At 38.3% G+C, this 24,708-nt stretch overlaps 1 protein-coding gene across 2 annotated transcripts; it reads left to right on the forward strand.

Moving 5' to 3' along the window:
* Window positions 1-240: 240 nt before the first annotated feature.
* On the forward strand, window positions 241-18,851 carry LOC110004140 (uncharacterized). Of its 2 annotated transcripts, none has more exons than XM_065949240.1 (4): window positions 241-372; window positions 15,235-15,561; window positions 17,223-17,375; window positions 17,603-18,851. In XM_065949240.1, exons 2-4 carry the CDS (start codon window positions 15,420-15,422, stop codon window positions 17,650-17,652), a joined length of 345 nt encoding a protein of 114 aa, XP_065805312.1. In that variant the 5' UTR covers window positions 241-372; window positions 15,235-15,419; the 3' UTR covers window positions 17,653-18,851. The 2 variants fall into 2 exon arrangements, with proteins under 2 accessions (XP_065805312.1, XP_020515354.2); XM_020659698.3 differs by lacking the exon at window positions 241-372 and adding an exon at window positions 13,004-13,294.
* The last annotated feature ends 5,857 nt before the right edge of the window (window positions 18,852-24,708 follow it).

Below are 24,708 nucleotides of genomic sequence, written 5' to 3' on the forward strand. Positions count from 1 at the left end.
TTTAAAAGTCTCAGTGTCTGATCAGATATGAATGATTTAGTCAGAGATTTCTTAGCGGTCAGATGAAACACACTGCTTGGTAAACAAACATTTCAAATCATTCCAATACAATGAAGGTAAAACACCGTCCACTGTGTGTAAGAGACTTTTTATATGAGCTGTCAAACTAAATAAGTGTGTTGCAAACATTTTGGTATGTGTGTGAGGTTTGTGCTTTGAATGCAGCTCTGAGTTCTACTTTATTTCTCCTCTCTCTGGAGCTGACATAAGCTAAGCCTCTCCCTTCCTCATACCTTCCTCTTTTGGTAAACAAAACCAGCTGTGCTATTTCCTATTAAGTAAGCCACTGCTCAGCTGCAGATTGCAATGCTGGTAAGTACAAACTCCATTATATTACTTTTGCTGTCTTTTTTAAAAACTGTGTTTTTGTGGTTTTGTGTTTGTTTTTTGTGTTGTATCAAAGCAGGTACAGATATTGGTTCTTTTGAGTGAACTGCTAATCTGCAGGATTGGCTGCAGCTTTCTGTGGGAAAAGTTCAGTGTTTAGTGAGTCATCTCCTGTGGAGTGACACATTGTGGGTTATTTTTTATTAGTTTTTGTTGTGATTGTAACAATCTTGGGTTGTGTTCACGAGTGGCTACAAGTTGTAGTTTGTTATTGTCTTATTTCTTTTCTTATAACAATCTGCACGGACTCTGTGTTTCCTTGTATGCAAACACTGGACTTTGACCACATTTGTGTTTGTTGTTAAACAAGTCTGACCTGCACACATGATAAGTGAAATATGACACGAAAGGCAGAAGCAGAACGTTGATCAAGATCAGGACGAGCAGCGACATTCCTGATGGGTTCCAAATAAAGTCGCAGCAGCTTGTTGGGTTTGTTTACATCAGCACTCCAAGAACATCGTTGTTGTTACCCAGCATTCAAATCAGGGTTTCCATGGTAACAAATACACTTTTAATCCAATATTTTTAAAGTAAGTGGTCCCAAGTTACTTCATGGAAACCTTTCTATCTCTCTTTCTCTTTTTTAGTTCCCTAAAATATCAAAAACACTGAATTTATGTGAACCAAGAAAGTCTAGAGTCACAGAACTCTAAAAAGTGATTATTGTTATTGTTTATTATCCAAACTTGTACTTGTACCAATACAACTAATAATAAGAAGAAGAATGAGGTGCTGATTCCATTTAACATTAGATAATCACATTTTGGCCATTGTAAAAGGTTTCAAATGTGAAACTCTCATTGCCAATTACATTGTAGCTTCCCATTGAAACAGAAAATACATTAGCAGACTAGAAAAATATTTACTGGATTACAGCAGATATCTTATTTTTAATATACCAGTCCATGTAAAGTAGATCATTGGACATACAACAAATTAAGTAAATACATGACGGGCTTATGTATTATTCAATTCTACTGCTTTAGATGTAGAGAAGATAAAAGAGTGCATGTAATAGCTAACAGTCCTAAAGAACACTTACAGAGTGTGTGTGTGTGTGTGTGTGTTTGTACAGTAGTGTGCTTAATGATGAAAACTTGTGTTCAGAGATTTGCAGAACTGTGATTGAGAATGATATTTGATTGAGACCAATGGAGTTGTGCTTAAAGTTTAGATTTAGAGTCACGTTGTTGATACATGAACTTCAACCATCATAATTGTGAGCAAAATTCAACCGTGTGTTTTTGAAATGGGGAAAGCAAAACTTAGCATTTACTTTTGCTTTTATTTCCTGTTTTCATGTACTTCTACATTTAATCCTGTTTATAGTTTCAAATCTATTTCTTAGTCTTTTACAATGTTTTTATTTTTACGTCACTCCTGTGATTAATCCTCCAACAAAAAACCTAAATTTAGCAAAATGGAATAAGAAAACAGAACAACATGGTGAGAATACAATCCTGAAAGACAAGTGAGACAATCTTTAAAATGTTTTTCAAATGATGTTCTATTCTGCAGAGCTGAGCAATGCTATACATCACCACTAGATGGCGCCACTGCTCTACTTTTCAAATAGTATTGAAGCTGCAGAAATGTTTACAGCCTTGTTAAAAAACGGATTAAATCAGCTGTCTCTCTCTCTCCTCTCTCTCAATTCAATTCAATTCAATTCAATTCAATTCAATTCAATTCAATTCAATTCAATAAGGCTTCATTAGCATGGAAAACACATGTTTACATTGCTAAAGATAAAGTCAAAATAAAATACAAAATTAAGTACAATTAAAGAATAACAGGATCAAATATTAAACTAACAGAGCTGTGCAGGTTTAATTTTTTTTAGATACAAGATAAAAAATTTATTTAGCGTTTAAAATATTTACAGATTACTTCAGATAACTTACAGAAATATATAATAAAAATATTAAGACTTAAAGACACTGTATGTTTTAAAGACTAGAGGTGTATGTACAGTTATATACAGATCAAGATTAGTGCACATGATGGTGCACTGATGTTTTGTACACGGGGGTTTGGAGCTGTTGGACGCTCTCTTCCGGTCGCAGCAGCTCACATAACGTGCTGCAGTGTTTTCACGCTGATGTACCTCACCCAGCACCTCCACAAGTTTGTGGTTGTTGTCCATTGAGGTCAATTGTTTCTGTGTGTTTGTGATGAGAGGGGAGTGAGTCTCTCTGATGTTCTGGTACAGTGGACAGGTGGTTAAAAGGTGCAGACTCTGTCCTCTTTGGGGAGCCAGGTCTGTCTGTGGCGTCCTCTCTCCATGGTGAGGCTGTGTTCACTGAGTCTGTACATGGTCAAACATGTTTCTCTCTCTCTCTCCATTATCTGTGCCCTCTCATCCTGCTGCTGGGAGTACGTTTCCATCAAAAAACAGCATGCATTATCATTTGTAAAAGAACATTTCAAATCATTCCAATACAGTGAAAGTAAAACACCTTCCTTTGTGTGTGAGAGATTTTTTATATGAACTCAATAAGTTTGTTGCAAACATTTGGTGTGGTGTGTGGAGGAGGTTTGTGTTTTGAATGAAGCTCTGAGTTCTGCTTTATGCAGACTATTGTACAACTACACGTTCTCCTTCCTCTGGAAACTGCTTTCACCAGCCAAAAGCTTCTCCCTCCTCCTTCCTCTTTTGGGAAACACATTTGTTTGGTTATTTCTATAGCTGCTTATTGTAATGCTGGTACAAACTACATTATATTACCTCTGCTGTCTTTTTTAAAACTTTGTTTTTGAGATTGTGTGTTTATTTGTTTATGCAAAGCTGGTAGGCCTACAGATATTGGTTCTTTTCAGTGATCTTTCTGTAGACTCCGTACCAGCAGGAGAAGTTCAGTGTTTAGTGAGTCATGTCCTGTCAAGTGACACATTGCAGGTTATTTTAGATTTTTGTTTGTTTTTGATATCCCTGATATCAAAGCTCAGTTTCCTGTACTAGTAAGGTCTTAGACTGCACTAGTTTATTAAGTTACTAACTTTTTATAAGTTCATGTTGCTTTTAAAAAGGAATCAGATATTTAATCAAATGAAGTAATGCACTTTAAAACAACTGGATCTTGATACATCATTTTGTATTATATCCTTGTCTAATACAATTTAATCAGTAAACTAAGCGTGCATTCAAGATGAAATGAGCCCTAAAAATAAGATTTCATTATGTTCAGTGAAGGTTACAAATTGTACTACATGCAAATACCCACAAGATGGAGATATTCACCACCAGTCAAAAGTTTGGACACGCAACAGTAACAGTATTGTCAATAATACAGTATATCACTGTAAGCTGTATCTATAGGACACACCTACTAATATACCGTTAGGGTTTTCCTTATTTTTACTGTTTTCCACATTTTACGATAATAGTAAAATATGAAACATTTGATTTTTCGGAAAGAAATGCATACATACATACATCAACTGTTTCTACTCATATGTCAAACATTTAGGCATTAGCCTTTAGATCAAAATGTCTTTAAGATAATAACATGCATTTCAATCAGGTGTGTCCAAACATTTGACTGGTACTGTATACAAATGTCTGCTAGTAGCACTAGTTGTACTAGTACTACTATATTTAGACTCTTACTAGTACTACTAGTTGACATTTTGGATCGTACTAGTACTACTAATACTATTAGTACTATGAGTAGCACTAGTAGTGAAGTGGACAATTTGTACACTGTGTCCACTGTGTCCACAACAAAGTTCAATCATCAACATAACCAGGCTGCTTTTCTTTGGTGTGGATGACTTTGGCTCGGGTGTATTTGTAGCAGATAATCTAAATAGATGATGACACTTTGTCACACATAACATACACAGTTCACTGTTAATGAAATGTCCTCCTGTGGCTGGGTGGTGGCTGTGTTTTAGTGTTTTTAGCCCACATCTTCCCATTGCCCTCTGTGATATGCTTTTGGAAGTGGAGACCTGCCCTCCATATGTCTCTTAATATGGAATATGGTGCATATTAGACAGCCTGAAGTGTCTTTCCCAGATATCTTTTGCTACCTGGTTGAATAAACCATAAGAGACATTATCAAATTGACTTTAGATATGATAAATTACACTTGACAAAACATCAGTAACACAGTACCAGACAACCATTAACACTGAATTCAATAGCATGTTTGAGTTCATTCCATGCAACTGTTTAGCCTATCATTATTCGATTGAATATTTGTTTGCTGTTGAAAAATGTGTTGCAAAGAAAGCTTAATTTGCATTTTGGGATGTATTCCACTTGCCTTTTAACTATTAATCCAACATTCGTGGTAACCCTGAAACACTCTCACACACTGTGGATAAGGTGAAAATAACATTAAAGGTAATTGTAGGGTATACACATGCTTAAATGTGGATTAGCACATGTTGGCAAGACCAGTTGATCTTTAAAGACTCGTGTTGCTGAACATCGTAGTACCATGAGAAACAATGTCACATCTAGCTCGCTCGCTGGAGACATTAACTCTTTGCTATTGAAAAGAGAAGTGAGCTGGATACACACACTAAACACTTTAGCCCCCGAGGACTTAAAGGAGAACTTTGACATCCAACTATTCAGCATGAATCCTTTTGGAAATACTAACTATTAACATGCTTTTTTTCTGTTAGTGCACATACTATTATGTGTACAAATAATTATAATATGACCTTCATGTAAATAGCTGTATATGTTTTCTTTACGCAATTATGACAATGAAAACATTTTTTTATTATTACCTGATTGGAAAACAATGAATTTCAGCTGTGTTGGGTCACATGTGTGTCTATGTGTATTTAAGATGGCGACTCGCAAATTACACCTTCAAGCCTGATGAAGAGCATGTTTGCTCAAAACGACACTTAACAAGTCATTCTTACCTCTAGGAATATCTAAGGACAGCTCATTCCTCTTTCAAAAGCTCAGTCAATGTTTGAAATTGCCAATTTGAGGATGTTGTGGGAGTAATGTTGAATGAAAACTGCTTCCACAGTCTCGTCAGATGGAGAACAACCTTATGATTCAATACTACTGAGTCATCAGTGACTTTCATAATGGCTTTAAAATAACCTTGATTGTAAATGTTGTGTTGGGCTGCTTGTTACAGCTTCTCTGTGGTGTGCTCTCCAGATAATATCATTAGCTGCGAGAGCATTTCATCACACCCTGCAGTATGAAAGCCAGAACTTTTTTAATATCACCATCTAAACTGGCAGGACCAGTAACACGTCTCTCTGTGGTTTCACTGTGATTCATCTCATTCATACTTTGGCTGTAGGGAACTAAACTAAAGATTTGGTGCTAAAGTTTTTACAACCACATCAGACTAGACCGTTTAGGTGACATGCAGATTTTAAATGTGAAATGCTGGAGTAATTGAAATCTACATCAACTTAAATCTCATGACCATAAACCCCTCTGATATTGACCCAGGCCTCTTTAAGAGGCTTGGACTTTAAGTCAAATAGAACAAACAGGAAGAAGACAAAGACACAGTGTGTTCAATAATCATACACCTGGCTCTCTTACCACCTTAAACTGAGGCCACATTTTTTATTTCATTCTTACATTACAATTCATTCATTCTTACTTTAGAAAAGGGAGGTCACTCTAACACACTCACACAGTGCAAAGAGAGAGAGTAGAAAATATTAGTCATGGCAGGAGGAGCAGACAGATTAGAGGAGTGTGAGCAGAAACAAATACAACAGAGAGTCATTAACTACAGCTGCTGTTAAAACGGTCACAGTTCATTCTTCATAACCACAAATAGAAACACAACTAGTCTGCTCACTTTCTCCAACCTTCACATTATGAATCTTATAGCAGCCACACTTTTTTGTTGTTGTTTCATTTGAACAACATAATGTAATGACAGATCATATTCAATTCAATATCATGATGCATCACAATGCACCCTCAATTTTATGCTTTTCTGCACATAGTCACTTTTTTATCAATGAAGACAAGCAGTCAGATAAATGTAAACTCCCATTTTTTTAGTAAGGAGGTGCTTTAGAAAATCAATGTCAAAATAAAGACCTTCACATTGAAAACAAGTTAATCGATTACAACCAACATCAGTGCAAGGGTTGGAAATGAATTTATTAATCTACCATCCACTCATTTCTGTGTACCAGCCACTTCCTTTAAACATAATGTAATGACAGATAATATTGTGACTGAGGCTTAGCATCAGCTAACAGGCTGTTTGTATAAAGGGAAATGTTTCATAACAATGAGTACGGTCTTCAACCTGCTCTTTTGTTATATTAAATAACACAGAGTAAGGTCTTTTACCTGCTTTTTGTCAAGTGTCTCGAGATATAATTTGTTATGAATTGGTGCTATACAAATAATGATCGATTGATTGATTCAACTATAAGGAAATACTAACATGCTCTTTGTCTCACTGATAAACAGAAACATGTTACTGTAAGAGTTTCCATTCTCCTTTGTCCTTAAAGGCTGCTTTAGCTGCAACTAAACCTTGACTAAGAGGTAAGATAAACAATGCAGAATATCAGCTTACTGTATATGAGGAACAAATAAGAACACCCTTTCATTCCTCACTCCATAGCACTGCTGAACAAAAATAGAGCAGATGCAGGCATCACCCCACCCCACTCATCTCCAGTCCTTATCTGATCCTGGCTGCACCTGGACTGTGAACACTTTTATATTCTCATAGACAATCTCCTCACAGTACTTAAATATTTATGTCACTCCTGCCTGTGATTCTACACTGTGATTGTAGCTTGTTTCCACGTTCTGTCTTTTCTGTCTTAAATGTGAAGTGATGTGTTTGTGGTGCGAGGATCTCTGAACTCGAAATGCAAAACACATTTTCGTTCAAACGGAAAATAAAGTGTTATCTAATCTTATCTTATTTTCAATTTGTAAAAGTTGAGTTGTTTGAGTTGCTTCATGAGTTAGTTAAAGTTGCTTTGCCTGTGGCTTAGCTCCGTGTCATCATGTCTCTTGAATGGGAAGCCTTGCCTTTTTCAAAAGTTCACAAGGTGGAATAGCAGTAATAATGTGCTCTCAGTCTCCCTCAGACTGAGAGAAGAAGAGAAGGGCAGACAGGCAGGAAGCAGCAACCACAACTTACAGAAAGAACACAGGAAACTAAATCCCAAAGTCAACTCAATTGTTATTCAACCTTAGATAAAGTATATATGAAATGGCTGATCATCTCCACTCTGTTAGAGACCGGAAGCAGACCACAAACAGGGCGACTCAAACAAACATGGCTGCCCCATGAAGAACAACTCTGTGCTCACTGCTCATGAGGGGAAGACAGAGATGCGAGAGAGAGAGAGAGAGAGAGAGAGAGAGAGAGAGAGAGTGAACTGGTGATATATACATAACAAATGAGGCACAAAAAAACAAACAGACAAGGTCAGGACAACAACTCCAAAATACAGTAAAAAATAAAATAAAACAAATAAAACAAATAAAGACAGCAAAATACTAAGACATCAATAGACACACATCATACTACGATCAGAAAACTACAAAACTATATGAAATACCAAAGAAAGGATACAAGAAGTGAAAGAAGCGATAGAGAGAAAGAAAGAAGGGGAGGGAGGGAAGGTGCTTAGTAAAGGTTGATTTTTAACAATGTTGTGGTGTGAAAGTTTGTGTAATGATTATATTTTAGGGGTAATTGACTGCAGCTGGGGTTTCAGTCTGAATCACCGGTTGAGCTCATGTTCTGAAATCAACACCTGAAAGTAACATAACCTTCATGTTAAAAAGACAGACATTGTGTTCGTCCAATCAGCGACAATCCTTGTCCACCGCAGATACCTACCTTTTCCTTTAGTAGTTAATGTTGTGTTTTCTTATTTCTTGTTGTGTTTCAATGTTTGTTTTTAAGTCTAACAAGTTCAAGTTCATGTTAAAGATGCTTTATTGGCATGAATGGTAAGGACTGTATTGCCAAATCAAAAATTATTTAAACAATCAACAGTAATATAACATCTAAAACATTTAACAATTACATTATATCTTAATATCCATTTTTGATAAATACATACATACATATCAACTTCTGCTTAACAAAACCTTATTAGGACCTTGTGTGTCTCTGTTGCTGTTACCTGGCCCAGGAAGCTCTTCAGCTTCATACAGCGCGCAGATGAGGAGAAAGTGGACCTCTGTTTCTACTTGTTCTCATTTACATTTTTTACAGATTCTTTCTTCCCTATGTTTCCAATTTTTATGACGACCTGTTTCAATGTCTAATTTATGATTGCTGAGTATGCGTCTTTTTGGGGGGTTTCTAAAACTCAAAAGATATTTCACTAATGAATGCTCTCTTTACCTGAACCTGGTTTTGTTTTCCTTGTCAGTAATTTTAATGTGTGTCTTGGAGAGATGGTGGAGCTCTTTCTTTTTGAGTTGATAGCTTTCTTTGATATCTTTCAGGGGGTCAGTCTCTGGGCAGAGGCTGTTGCTCAGAAAGGCATGTGGTACGCTCTTTTGAACATGTGGACAGACAGAAGGAATTCCCCCCAGCTCTGCTCTGCATCTCAGTTTTGGGTAGTTTCTGTTGACCTTGAGGATGTGCTTACAGAACAGCAGATGACTTTTTTTTCAATTGAGGTTGTGTCCGGAGATGTCTGCCACTTATTCATTACAGAGCCCAACACTTCACATAATGATTGGTTGAATAATGTTATCAAATAACTTTAGCCAAATCTTAATTGAGAGATTGAGTTTATTCATAGATTTCCTTGTGCTGCAGTAGGCTCTGTGTGCCTTATCTGATAATGCCTCAGTAGTTGTATCCTACTGTATATTGAAATGTGGTTCCTCCTGTAGTGAATCAGTATTTTGATTTCTGAGATCTGGCCTTTTTCTGGAATATCATGACGTTTTTTGTAGGTTGATGTCAAGTGTCCAGTTTTAACAGAAAGTTTCTAGCAGTGAGAGATTCTGCTGTAAGCCTTGTTCTGTTGGAGACAGCAGAACCAGATCATCTGCATACATGACAGATTTGTTTTCTTTGCCTTGAAGATCTAATCCATGGCTTGAGGATTGCTCTAAAGTTGTTGCCAGTTTATTAATAAAGATATTGAAGAGAGTAGTGGACAAGCTGAATCCCTGACGTACCCCTCTTCCTTGTTTACAGAATTCTGTTCTTTGGTTTCCTATTTGTATACAGCATTCAGAGTTTTTGGATGTGATTAAGTCATATCATTTGTCTCCAATTCCACACTCAGACAATCACAGTGAAATAACAGTCCGACAATATAACTCTAACAGAGTGTCTGACTACTTCTTCAGTGTCTGCATTTGAAAAGATTCATAGAATATTGTGTCATTGAGGGTTTAAACTAAAACTTTAAAGTACTGGGCAGGTATACGGACAGATGGAGAGACATGGAGGAGGACGTGGAGGACAGGTTGAGGAGCTCATCTGTTTTTTTCACAGCTATTGTTCTGCTGTTGAGTAATGTCTGTTGTTCAAATAAGGAACAACATTCATGAAGTAAGCACTCAAGTCCTCAACAGCAGATGGAGAGGGAATTCACACTCAAGAAAAACATGACTCATGCCTCACATTGGTGACGTGTTTTTCATGAACGGTGTTGTATCATTAAAGCAGTCGGGGTTAAGAAGTACGGTGGCCCTGAAGGTCAACTGTCTAAATATTTCACCTGCTGCAAATATATTTCACCTGCTATTTAGACAGTTGACCTTTATGGCCACCGCAAAGAAGTCAGCAGTTACTTTTTACTCTTGTCTATAGACAAGAGTAAAAACTATGAATATATTTAATTAAAATCTGGCATGTTGTAAGATGTCAAACCGCTGATTTAGTGCAAAGCAGGGGTGTCCAAAGTGCGGCCGGAGGGCCATTGGCGGCCCTTGAGGGGATTTTTTGCAGCCCGTGACTTTGAAAAAAGAATCAGAAGATTTTGGCCCGAGGCCTTGATTAAGATTGGCACATCATCTTATTTTTCTTTTTCATGTGAACAAGGGCTGAACAATATTCCTAAAATAGAAAATGTTCATGACAATGTGTGTAAAAAACAAAACCTGTGGCCCGCGAGCGATTCTAACACGACAATTTTGGCCCGCAAGAAAAAAAGTTTGGACACCACTGGTGTAAAGGGTTCTCATTATCAGGTGTAAAATGTGTTCATATCAAGGTATTACATGACTCTAAGGGCGCGGTCACACTGGCCATCTGTACCGTGCTGTACCCAAGCACGATTGCCCGCGCGGCCGCCCGCACATCGGAGAACAACACAGAGAACATGTCAACTACTTTGTGTCTTATATTGTGTCATGTTAGTCACATACAGACATGAAACTCTGGATTTCTCCATAATGAAGGCTGTCAGCGTTGTTTACCCGCGTGCTTGTGCTCGTGCATGAAGTGTACCGTGCTGAAGCACACCTCTCTGAAGTGTGCCAAAGCCAAAGAAGTGTACCGTGCCTGAGCACGATATGGAGCGGTCACACTGGTCAAACGAACTGGACTTTAGGGTTGAAGCGTGCTTTGGCACGGTACAGATGGCCAGTGTGACCATGCTCTTAATGATTCTGTTACGTGCAATAAAACGACTGTGGTGTGTGTGTGGTTTGTTTCTTTGGTGAGAGATATGCAAGAGGTCGTACCCGACATGATGTGTGGGAGTCATTTCCACTGTAAACTCATTTCTATGTGTTGTTTTATGCAGCTTCAGTCTCAGGCTCAGACTATTGAACCTATAGCTTTCCAGTTATTTTTGTCCCTTTGATAAACATTTGATTTGTACTTTGATCCAACTTATCTGTCGTTGGTAAGGCTAAAACTGAAGAAATGACAAATGCTGGATAGTAATTTCTTCCCTTTTCTTCTGCTAGTGGGCAATTGTGTGAGTCTGGAGATGTTAATTAATGAATACCCCCATCCATGTCACACACAGTTTAAAAGTATTCACTGCCAATTTAAATGTGAAAACAGGCAAGATAAGTGAATGCACTTGGACTATGGCACCCCTCTTTTAATGATGTTCACTGGAAGCTATCTGTATTTGAAGCTATATCCTCTATCAGTTATGAGCTTTAGTGGCCGCTGTGGCTCAATTCAGTCGGTCATTTTTCACTCTGGAAGGTTGGGGGTTCGATCCCCAGCTCCTGCAGCTACATGTCTGATGTGTCCCTGGGCAAGACACTTAACCCCAAGTTACTCCTGCTGCTCTGTCAGCGGTGTATGAATGTGTATGAATGGTGTTAGTTACTTCTGATGGTCTCTTTACATAGCAGCCTCTGCCATCAGTGTGTGAATGAGAAGTGATTGCTGTGTAAAAACGCTTTAAGTGGTCAGAAGACTACAGTGCTATACAAGCTCAAGTTCATTTACCATTTACCAGTAGCCTTGATAACGTTAATATGATGACAAGTGACAAGTTTTCCTCAGACATCAGGACAAAGAGGCCGTAAGATGTTTGTCTGAGTTACTGAAGGTCACTCTGTTGGAGGAATCAGTTTGTAGTTGATGAGGAACAAATGGCTTCAAGATTTAAACCAGTCCATACTTTACTCACTCCTCTGAATTACATTCTGGGAGATTACTTACCAAACAATGAGCTACATCACTCTACAAAGCCGCTAAGTGGGGAGCCTTGAGCAGCTACTTCAGAAAGAGAGAGCTTCAGCCACATCACAGGGAGGAGAGTTACAACAGGTTGTTTGTTCAAACACCATTCAGACTCACAACATAATCTTCAGGACTCATGACAGATTCTTAACAATGCTCAATCAATATTTATGTATCAAATCATAGCTTTGAATAAGACTACTTTACATAAAGTGCTATCCTGTTGATGTTATTTGAAGAGACCTAATATAATCCCAGTTGGCAAAACAAAAACTTTTGTAAGATGATTATTTTTGTGAAGTTTGATTTTGCAGATATTATTCATTTCTCAAGTATATACTGCTATATAATTACATTGTATGTTTACTGTGGTTTGGTGACATGATCTATCACAGCGGATGGTGTTCAGTTGTACAAGGTTTAAAACAGACATTAAAGGTGTACCAGACATGGGCTGTACAGCAGAAGTTGCATTAAGTATTGAGTCTACCAAGCAAGCATTTGTCCTTGAAAAGATGTTTCAAAGATGACTATATATGCACCATCGAAAAGATATTCAAAACTGGCTCAAAAACAAGATTTTTCAATGTCCATTTAAAGATGTTGAATAAACATCTATATTTAACCAGGAAATGTGCGTCTGTCAAAAGACTCATCACACATTCATAGAATATCTTTTCTTTAAAAAAGCATCTCATATCTAGCGGCAAAAAGAATCAAACTAAAATGAACACAGGAGCGGACATGGTTTCCATCCTGACTACTTGGAAGTAGGTCTGTTGCTTTACACAACCTATGACACTTGCATAACACCATCACCCCTGTCAGATAGGCTATCAAATATCTACATCAGCACCCAGGGGTCTCTCTGTCAAGGTATTCAGAGTCCTCACTTTTTGATAATGCTAAAATGTTAAAATTATCCCCATAATAAAACAAAGAGCTTAACCAGATACATTGTTATAGACTGAGTTGTTTCAGACCTATAGGAGGAGGACAGGAAGAAAGAGTCAGGTTGTAAAGGAGGAGGACAGAAAAGGAGGAAACTCGCAGAAACAACATGTGCTGCTGGTGACGCAGAAGGAGGCAGGCGGGGCTAAGCTGTGTATAAGAGCTGATGCTGAGTCCTCTCAGCGGCTACTATCACCGGTTTCCTTGGATCTGCTGCTGTACTATCCTAACTACTGACACCACAATGAAGATAAAGATTCCAGTGCTGTTCAACGCTGTTCTTTGTGAGTAGGCTACACAGATTGTTTGTTTTTATGAAACCATTAACTTAGTCGCTCTTTTAAGTAAAATCTGGCAGCATGTTCAGTTTCAAATAGCTGATGTACTTAAAGTGTTCTCATCAGCATGTGCCAAATGTTGCACCCTTGAAATGAACCGGTCAGAACTCGTCCATCTTCACTTTTAGAAACTTTTATTAAAGAAAACTGCCCACAGCTTTACACCGCTTCGTTTTCAGGCTACACACTCCTCTGTGTCTGCTTCACTGCGCCTCTTTTAGAAGGCCATTGTCGGAATCTTAACACAGAGAGCAGAGGAGAATTGTAAACGCTCGACCATGTAGAGACAGAAATGACATGCCGTCGGGTAAATAAGATTAATAACATGAGCAGGGCTCGACATTATAAGTGTCTCGCTGTCCCGGATGAATGAATGACAGCGTCCAGCTGACTGCACGTTCAGCTGACGGCTTCACTGCTCTCTCTCCCGCTCGCTGCTCTCCAGTTGTTCACTCGCACACACATGTTAGCGCAGGTTTTCTCTACTAATAAACACGTTTGGTAAAACTGTTTTAAAACCATCAGATCCCGACAAAGGCCGAACTAAAATCAGAATTCAAAGGAAAAAAAATCACCGGAATATCTCGAGTTTAACTTGTGTCAACCTCCCGATTTATGAGTGTTAAAAGTTGTAACCTGATTGTGATTGTCTATTTTACGATAGGCTACTTACTGGGTGTCTCTCAAAACCCGGATTTTACCGAGCGGAAACATGTCTCCATAACCTGCACAGTGGATAATGACATATTTCGACATGTGCGTCCCGCTTGTGATTGTGATGTGGTTGTGGAGATAACACTACGAGGAGACTACAATAGCGGAAACTTGAGTCGGTTGGATAACCTCTTTGAAACCACAAGTGGATACTGGGTTCGTGATTGAGTGCTATACAGTTCATCATTGGGCACAGGAGGCATTGAGGGATCACTGTGACGTAGTAGGCGCATATGCTCGTTTCTCTCCTTTAGCATTTGAGGGACGCACTTGAATGTCTGCAGTGTGCCGTTTTCTGCTCATAGCCTCTGCCTGATTTAATCCCATATTATAATATCAGACTGTTATTATAGATATCATAATGTATTTTTTAGGTTACACAGAGGATTCATTGTTGTCATAGTGACTAGAAAGTTTAAGCATTGTAGGGAAATGCTTCAATCCTTTAAAAAAAAGGGTACTGCCATGTTACCACGAACTCTCTGAAAACAGAAATATCTGTACTTATGGTCTAAAATGTAACTGTTAAACGTTTAAGGCCAAGTGTAGGGGAAGTGGAGGAAAACACGTTATAGGCTAATTGTAAAGTTAGGCTGCATTCATTTACTGTTGTGAAAACAACAGGTTTGTAAAACCCTGGTGTAGTGTCTTTCTTTAAGGCAGTCTGCTTCAAAATTATTATTTATTATGACATTGCAAAATGTAGGCTACTCAATAAATAGTCCCATCTATAAAACACTCAGGATTTGGTAGCCTACTTTTGACAGGGCCCCAATAACTTGTTTTTGTCTTCCTAAATTGTGCTGTTTTGATGTCTCAGGGCAACTATAGGTATCCCCTATCATAAAACAAGGAGTAAGGTGTTTTACCTGCTCTTTGTTAAGGGTCTTGAGATAACATTTAATTTGACGCTATACAAGAATAAAGATTGACTGATTACAGATGATCTGATGTTGTAATCGTGGATTTTAGCAGAAGAAAATGTAACGCGTTTTAAAGAAATGATGTCAAACTTTTAAACCGAAGGATGTGACAGGTAGCCTTTATGAGTAACACATTTTTAAAAGGAAAAACACCGAAGTGAGATCCATTTCTTGTGTTACTTACCCCAACATCTCTCTCTCTCTCTCTCTCTCTCTCTCTCTCTCTCTCTCTCTCTCTCTCTCTCTCAGTCTTTGTCTTAGCCGTCAAAGCGAGTGAGAAAAAGAACGTGAAAGCTGGAGAAAAAATCACTCTGCTGACCGGATTCACTGATCTACGTGGTGACTATTCTGTTTGGTTGTATTTGAAGAATGGCACCCAAAAAGACACACTCATCAAATGTGATGGAGAAGAAGTGGAGTGTGAGCTCTCTAAGATGTCTGAAGGAAAACTGGACAGAGAAAATGGCTCTTTGACATTTGGGCCGCTAAACGTGGCGGACAGCGGCGTTTACGGGATACAAACCATTGATGGAGACAACATCAATCATGAAAAAGACTATGAAGTCACTGTGTCTGGTGAGTGTTTTAACATGCCAAAATGTGTGTTCAGGTTTGTGTATGTGTGTGTGTGTGTGTGTGTGTTCTTCATGGGGGGAGGATGAATTCTTTATTATGTGTGACATAGGCCTACACTAAAAATATTAAAATATGAAGAGAAGAACAAATTGTTGTTGAGAGTTCACAACAATGTCATTTAAATTCACAAGCAAAAGACTCAAAAAAGACTTCAAAAAGACAACTGGAGAAGATCTTAAACACTTTGACACATGAACTACTGACAATTTAGCTGTTTATGATTTAGTTCAGACATATTAAGGTGATAGATGACTTTTAATGATTCTGTGAGCTGCCGGTTCAAAACACCTCCCTCCAAACTTTGGAGGTTAGATAAAAAGAACAGATCTGCAAGTTTAAACACTCACTTAGACTTTAAAGTATCTCTCCATCTTACCTGCTGCTGAGCCGTTTAAACTTCTGATGCTACAATCTGCTTCATGATTACTTTTTTGTTTAAAAGAACTTTATTTTTCATAATCTGTCGTTTTATCTAAATCAAATCTGACAGCTTGTCAGTCTTAAACACATTCTTTGTAAAGCAGGCTTTTCAGGAGTTGATGATTCAGTTAGCTGCTGTGAAACAGTTCACTGTTAAGTGTGGGATCTCCCTATGGGTGAGGCTGGGGCAGCCAGGAGAGGTAATTTATATATAATATCTTCGTTTGTCAGTTTACTTAGTAAAGAGAAGCGAGTAGGATACCATTCATCCATGCTTGTTTCTGAGTTTAAGTGAGACCGCAGCCATTCCCAAATTATGCGGGTATGGCAGGCCCAATTATAAGACCTCAAATTGGGAAAGGCTCCTTGTTCTCCAGGTAGTTGTAAAGTTTTCATCTTAATCCTGGGCTTTTTATCATGCCAAATAAATAATGTCTTTTCCAGGTCCGAAATGTCTCCCCTTAATATCCATAGCATTTGTAGAGGATAAACGCTTCTTTGATTTAAAAAGATGTAAAGATTAAGCTCAACCTCACATTGTCTGTAAACATAGTCTCTTCCTCAGGTCTGTTTCGCCTGTTCTTCATCACTACAGTCAATGCTGAGTTCAGCTTCATCATGTTATTGTAGTATTGATTGAAAGGGGCTTTCAATCTCAAACTGGCGGGGAAATCTACATTGTATCTTTAAACCACTATCTTTTTATCAAAATCTGTAAGCAGATTTTTCTGTGCAGTTAATTGCAATCCAAAGGATACTGGAAAAAAGACATTAAGCAGATTTATTAACGTCAAATTCATGCTTTGTCTTCTACAAGACCAGACAAGAGAGACAAAGAACCGTTACATGCTTGTTTTATTTCATGAGGTTTGGATTGAGTCTTTTTGTTCTAATCTCATAATATCAGGGGAAGCTCACACAGTATTAAACTTCTCACTCTGATTTTAAGATTTTAAAAAGTGATACAACTTGCAAACATGAGTCACCCAAAGGTTGAATTGCTTTGTTTGCAATAGACATGGACTGTTTAATTATCATATAGCGAGGTGCATGTGTGAACAGGCAACAGAGATTTCAGTGCAGCTTTCTCTGAATTTATTGAGACATTTTTCAGGAGCACAAAAGGCTGAACTGTTTTTACTACCGCTCACACTAACCATCTCCCTTTGTCTTTTTTAAAGATGATCCAAACCCAGTGACTGAAAAACTCCCAGAAAGCAGGAGTGATCCCAACAACCAGAGGAGCCACATAGTTGTTGCTGTACCAACTGGCTTTGCACTGCTGATAGTTGTCGTCCTGATGGTCAAGATGAAGAAACAGAAAATAAAGAAAGGTCATTATTAACAGAGTTAGAACTACAGTTTGATCAGCTACTCCTCTGGGCCAGACTGTTAAAAAGATTCAATCTAGATAACAATTATCCAGATTAGGACATATTTTTTTGTAATCCAGATAATCCAGCTCACTTTTATCCTGGTATTGCACTTTGACTAAACTTCTTAAATATTAACCAGAGAGTTTCACCTGGTGAACTCATTTTTTGTTATCTCTTCTTCACAGGAAATACTCAGGAAGTCCTTGACATTCCGCTTCAAGACATTCAACCTTAAGGAGAAAGAGATGAGAGAAGATCCAGGATGAATTTGACCAAAAAGATAAATCTGTCATCAAACTATTGCAGAGGAAACACACTGTAGCTGCATTTCACACATGTTGTTTTGTGCCTTAAAGGAAATCATCAGGTTTAATCAGGATATCCTCTATAAGGATCCTGCTGTCTGCTCTCTCAGAAAGAAAAAGGGAAACTGAGTAAATCAGCAGTATATAAAGGATCGGTGTCACAGCTGGAAAGTAGTCCGGCACAATATGGCCTCGGCAAGCTCCAACCAAAGAGACTCAAAGATTCCAGAGTTGAATTTGTTTGTAAAATGGTGTGTGTGGTCACCTTTGTATCATTGACCCTGAAGTTGCTGTTGTGTCTCTTCTCCTGTCTGACTATAATAATGATAATACTACTAAATAGAATAAGCCTTTATTTGGGGGCGCCAGTGGCCTAGTGGTTAGTTTGTGCGCCCCATGTTTAGCGGTTGTAGTCTTTGAAGCAGGTGGCCAGGGTTCAATGAAGTCCTTTTGCTCCTTTCCTGCGTGTCATTCCTTCACTCTCTCCCTGATTTCTGACTATCCACTGTTCTCTCAAATAGAAGTAAGGTGTAGGTATTTTTGTGTGAGTCACAGGCAGCACAAGATGATGAGCTTTCATCTCCGCTCTACTTCCTATCTAGAGCCGTGGCTCGACGGCTGAAGCAGGTGCAGTAAAGAGAAAGACTTTGGACCCTGAAGTGAAGTCTATATAAGGAGTGGTATGTGGGGAGTGAAATTAGCTTCATTATAATCTTCGCGTTACAACTTAAATTATCCCAAAATACATTTGTGATATACTGGCACACTTTTTGCACATTTGTAAAGACCGAGAAATGACTCAGGGACGTGAAATGACTCAGGGATGTGATGTTCTAGTTTGAAGTTTGTTTGTCCAAGTGAAGATTGGACGTTGTGTACTTCACCCTGCTGTTGTCAGTAAAACTGTGAGAATCTTTCACATTAAACAATATCTTTTTTGTAATACCAATGAATGTGATCTCTACATCACTGTTGCTATGAGTGATTGTATTTATGTAGGATGACTGTAAAGGATTTTTAGTCATCTCAATTGATTGCACTGATGTTTTTCTTAATGTATTATTTATGTTTAGCTAAGCGCTCCTCATTCAGTTATGGGAGATACAGAAATAAAAATGTGTTGAAAACATCTTTGGTGTGTGTGTTTAATGAATTCTGTCCTGTTAGCTTGTGGCTGTTTGATCCACATTAGAGTTTAATTGACTTTTTTTTTTACAACCAAACAAATGAATGTCAAAGATTTCCATCCTCCATGACTTCCATCACTTTCCATGTGAGTATAAAACCTAGAGAGGACACATTATTCAACACAGTTTAAGTTTCTGATATCTGTTTTTTTTCTGACAAATAAATTTTACTCCCTACATTTTAACGCAATTATTTTAACTCCACATGATATTTTAAACAAAGGCTTGTCACTTTAGCTTTAATGCATCAGAGGGGAAAACAAAGTAAAACAATATAAAACACAAAAGAAGGTGAACGGAGTAAATTATAAAACACTGTAACACCTTGTCTCTCCAAAACGTAGGGATGTTATGTAAGATGACTGCTGTGACTTTTAAATGCCCGTAATCTATATGTAATTGCTGCTCCAACATTAAGGACTTTTTTGATGCATAAATATTACGATTTTTATAATCAAAACTCTACACGTGGATTAGCTCTTCACATATCCATGCAAATGCTTTTATACTGGACGAACCAAGTTCATGAGAAAATAGATTTAAGAACAGTTTGTTTTGTTGAGCTTAGCCTTGATCTATACAACCTTCCCTGTCCCTAGTCCCTAGTCCCTGTCCCACCCGGCTCTGTGCTGGTAACAAAGAGGGAGACCACAAACAGATAAAGCAGTTAAAATTATTTTTATTTAACTGAAATAATGAGATATATAAAAAACAAATGTGAAATGTAAGTTTGAGGTATCAGTGTTGTCTGAAATGTGTGGTAAGTGAAAATGTGGTTTGATGTGAAGTGCAGCAGATCAAACAAAGGAAAAGGTTGAGGTTGTTGTAGCAGGGCTAGCTAAGAGAGAATGAGGATCTCAATCAGGCAGGCCTAAATGCCTTTCAGAAGGCCTTATTCAGCTGAGTAGGTATCAGCTGAAGACCCCTCCAGCTCCACATACCAATTCGAAGCACCTGGAAAAAGCCTTGAAAGACTTAGAGCGCTCTCATACTTGGTGTGCGGATTTTGTTTTTTCTTTCCTTACCTCTAAGGATATCTAAGGATAGCTTATTCCTCAGCCAACTGTTTTTATAGTGTTAATGAGTATGAGTTTTGGAGTTTCTGAATGTGAATCCTGAATACATTTTCAATAAATAAAGTTCCTTAAAGTCATTTCAAATTGTATTTTGACATTTTTTTCATCCAACCTCCAAATTATAGTTAATTTTTTTTATATTAAATCTTTCACCTACAAGAACACTATCAGACATGATCCCCGAAAGTAACACATTTGCTTCTGCAAGTCTACAATTTCAACCTTTCTCTTGCTTTTTATCGTTTTCTTCTCATGCCAATTTGAGGATGATGTGGGTGTAATGTTGAATGAAAACTGCTTACACAGTCACGTCAGATGGAGTGCCAAGTGCAAACCCATGACAAGTAACACTTCTCTCTGTGGTTTCAGGGAGAGATTCATCTCATTCATATCCTCCCATTGTTTGTTTATCTGTCAAGCTGTATATATTTTCTGATACCTTGGTTGTAGGAGTACTAAACTAAAAATTTGGTGCTGAGTTTTACAACCACATCAGACTAGACCTTTAAGGTGACATACAGATTGTTTTCATGTGAAAAGCTGCAGTAATTGAATTCTACATGTGCTTAATTCTCATGACCATAAACCCCTCTGATATTGACCCAGGCCTCTTTTCTTTAAGAGCTTGGACTTTAAGTCAAATAGAACAAACAGGAAGAAGACAAAGGCACAGTGTGTTCAATAATCATACACCTGGCTCTCTAACCACCTTAAACTGAGGCCTCGTTTTTTATTTCATTTAAAATAGGAACAGTGCACATGAATGAACAAAAACCTGTAAATATGCCATATTGTAACCTTAACCTCATTTCCATCTGTAGTCCCTTGGCAGGCTGGTGGCAAACTCAAATACAAATGTGCATAAGCACAATGACAAGCAAAAACCAAACAATAAGTATTTATATTATATATCATTTATATTTAGACAGGAATGACTTAAAGCTACAAAAAATACTTTATTATTCAGGAAGGGTTGCTACAACCAGCAGCAGTTAAACTGGCTGTAGTAGCTGCTTCATGGTTGATGTGGCAAAAGAAATGGCTTATCAAAATGCTTCCATTCATAAGGGTAATGTAATATTTGTGTCACAGTGTTTGATTTTTCTTGGCAGAAGCGCAAGTGGCATGACATATACTGTAAGCTAACAGTGCAAAGCTTCACATGCACACACACTCAGACCCAAAGAGGCCTGTTCAACCCTGCTGACTCATCATTTAGGTATGGCAAGTCGCCACTGGTACACCACTGTTACTACCTCCACACTGTTTTACACTGTTTATTTTACACTCCAGGACATAGTGATGAACACAAAGGAAAGCGTGTTAACAGAGACTGCACTGTCAATTTTTGGAGCTGGCAAGAATAAACAAACAAAGGGCTCCAAGAGGATGTTGAGCAACCGTAGCACCTGACTTCCTGTCTGTGGACCATGATCTTTAGAAAAGGGAGACTAACACTAACACACACCACATGTACAAACACCCTGTCATTCCTGACTCCATACCAATGCTGAAAAAAAAAGTAGAACGGATGCAGGCCACACCCCACCCCATTCATCTCCAGTCCTTATCTGACCCTTCTTCAGTGTCTGCATTTGAAAAAGATTGATGTAATATTGTGCCATTGAGGGTTTAAACTAAAACTTTAAAGTACTGGGCAGGGACATACTGTAGAGGACACAGGTTGATGAGATCATCTGTTTTTTTTCTCAGCTATCGTTCCGCTGTTGAGCAATGTTTGTTGTTCAAATAAGTAGAAAGGAAGTAGGATAGCAGGTCCTCAAAAGCAGCTATGGTGGGAACTCCCACTCAAGATAAACATGAATCACAGTACACGTGGGTGACATGTTTTCATGAATGGTGTTAAAGCAGTCGGGGATTTAGAAGCAGCAGTCATTAAAGGCTATGAGCTGCGCGAAGAAGTGACTAAGCCTGAGCCTCTCTTCCTCTGAACTCTTCACTTGTTTTGTTTATAAATCACTGACACAGCTATTTGTAACAGGATTAAATTGTTGTTCACAGCTGTTGTTTTTGAGTGTACAGAATATGTTTTTCATGTTACTTTTTACTCTTGTTTATTTAAGTAAAATCTGGCATGTTGTACATACACTGAATCAGATGTTAAACAGCTGATTTAGTGTAAAGGGTTCTTATAGGAGGTGTAAAATGTGTTCATACCAAGGTATTACATGACTCTTAATGATTCTGTTTTGTGCTATAAAACAACTGTGTGTGGTTTGTGTGTTTGGTGGGAGAGATTTGCAAGAGCTCGTACCTTACATGATGTGGTTAGGTCGTTTCCACTGTAAACTCAGCCATGAGTGACAACACCTCTTCCTCTTTCACAGTTGACAAATACAATGCTTTTCTTTCAGTCTTCCATTCCAAAATTGACACCATTTACAGCAGCTTCAACACTCTCACTGTCCCCTCATCACCCAACCTCTGTCTCAGTTCTCCCCTGTGTCCCCAAATGAGCTATCCATCATCACCTCTAGCATGAAGTCCTCCACCAGGATTCTCAACCCCAGTCTCGTCAAAAACTGTCTCCCAGCCATCGCACCACACCTCTGCTCTGGTTCAGTAACCAAAACACTCAAAGTGGAAACCCGGAGACATAACAGATAGCATGTGCAACTTCCGCCCCATCTCCAACCTCCCCTTCCTGTCAAAAATACTGGAACGTGTTGTCGCCTCCCAGATCAAATCCCACCTCTCCTCCAATAACCTGTTTGAACCATTCCAGTCCGACTTCCGTTCTCAGCACAGCACAGAAACAGCTCTCCTCAAAGTCACCAACGACCTCCTCCTCTCCTCAGACTCTGGCCTCCTAAACACCCTCATCCTCCTCGACCTCACTGCAGCCTTTGACACCATCAGCCACAATATTCTTCTATCCCGCTTAGAACACTCACTCAACATCACTGGCACTGCTCTTTCCTGGTTAACATCCTACCTCACCGACAGACAACAGTTTATCAACATCAATATGTGCATCCATGTTTTTATTTCATTGAGGCAGTTTTTCAGGGTAGAGTGGTACTGAGGTACTGCAAGCCCAGACAAACAGACTTAACTTATTACGAATGAGTCTGTGAAGAGTAAAAGGTTGTTTATTTGCTGTGGGTTGACGATATTTGGTACATCATGGTGCTACAAATGAATCAATAAATTATTCTTTTGGGGAAAGTGATATGTTGTTTTATTACTTTTATATGTTATATGCTTCTGTTCACAAAGGAATTGACTCTATAGGCGTAAAGCTGACACCTTCTTCTTCTACTGCAGCTGAATCTGTGAATGATTCTGACTTTTTACAGAATGAAGGATTCAATAACAGAGATGTTTATGAGTTGTTAATTACATCACAGACGTATCTAAATACATTTGAAACAAATGCTGTCAGAAGAGATGATAGATGCCACATGATCACAGAGATAAACATGTGAGTTTGTGAGATTCCCCACCACACGTGTAACTGTGATTGTCATGGTTCGGTGTGTAAAACAAGGGAGTAGGACCCAAGTGCAGAAGAACTAAAAATGTTTATTTTAAACAAAAAGTCAAAAAACAAGACTTACTGCTCAACAACAACAACAAAAAAGTAACATGACAAGGACCAACATATGACAAACAACACTGATAACTTACAAAGAATGTAAAAATACAGACTAGAACATAGAGGGACACGAGGATAGGAGTCCAGTTAAAGAACGGCTCTCTGTCGGGTCTCCCTCCTCCTTTTGCCTACTGTGATATAGAGCAGTTGGGAATGCAGAGACAGGAAAGGCACACACACTGGACAGCACTGTCATGATTTGGTCTGTTTTAGTTTTGTTTAGATTTATTTATCTTCTCAGTCTTCCCTGGTGTTTCCCTTGTGTAGTATCATGGTTAACAATTTTAACAGCAACTCAAAAGACTGACGATTGTGAAAATCTGGAAGGATACCCTGCCATAGGCTATATAAAACTGCTTATTAACATTAACAAGTTGGTTAATCTATGGTTTAAAGAGTTTTTAAGGAATTTGTCAAGTTCAAAGCCATAGGCCTACAGAAAAATCCCATCAAAAATAGTCTGGGCACTATTTCCTTGCTGTGCTGAAAACTCTGGCAGTATGCCTAGGTGTTGCTTGTCATGGATATTATCCAGTGGAAGAATACAGGAAGAATCTATCACTGAATAAATGGAAGCCATTTCCCCTTGAGGTCACACTATGAGAAGCTCAAAATATGTTGCATTGTTGTCCTGTTGTGTAGGCCTACCAAGTAGTATCATAGTTAACAATTTGTTAATTCTTTTTAAATGAACAGCAACTCAAAAGACTGACGATTGTGAAAATCTGGAAGGATACCCTGCCATAGGCTATATAAAACTGCTTATTAACCCATTAGCTATCAGCCACTTAGTTAAGATTACAAATCTGATAGTGCTACATGACTCAGTAGAGAAGGCTTGAATTTATAGCTAACATCACTACTAGCTACTAATAGTTACCAATAACAAATTAGCCTGCTATAGCTACAGGCTATGTTGGTAATTTAGCTTGCCAACAACCAGATAATAGAAAAGGTACAGTAGGCCTATATGTAAGGGATAATGTTCAGTAAGTGGGTTGATATGGTAGCACTCTTTAAATGAACTTATTGAGATGTTATTATTCACATTAAACTGAACATTTGGTGAAGTGAACATGTCCACAAGAATATCACAGAACCTGT

The sequence above is a fragment of the Labrus bergylta genome, chromosome 1 (assembly GCF_963930695.1).
Source record: "Labrus bergylta chromosome 1, fLabBer1.1, whole genome shotgun sequence".
Classification (NCBI taxonomy): domain Eukaryota; kingdom Metazoa; phylum Chordata; class Actinopteri; order Labriformes; family Labridae; genus Labrus; species Labrus bergylta.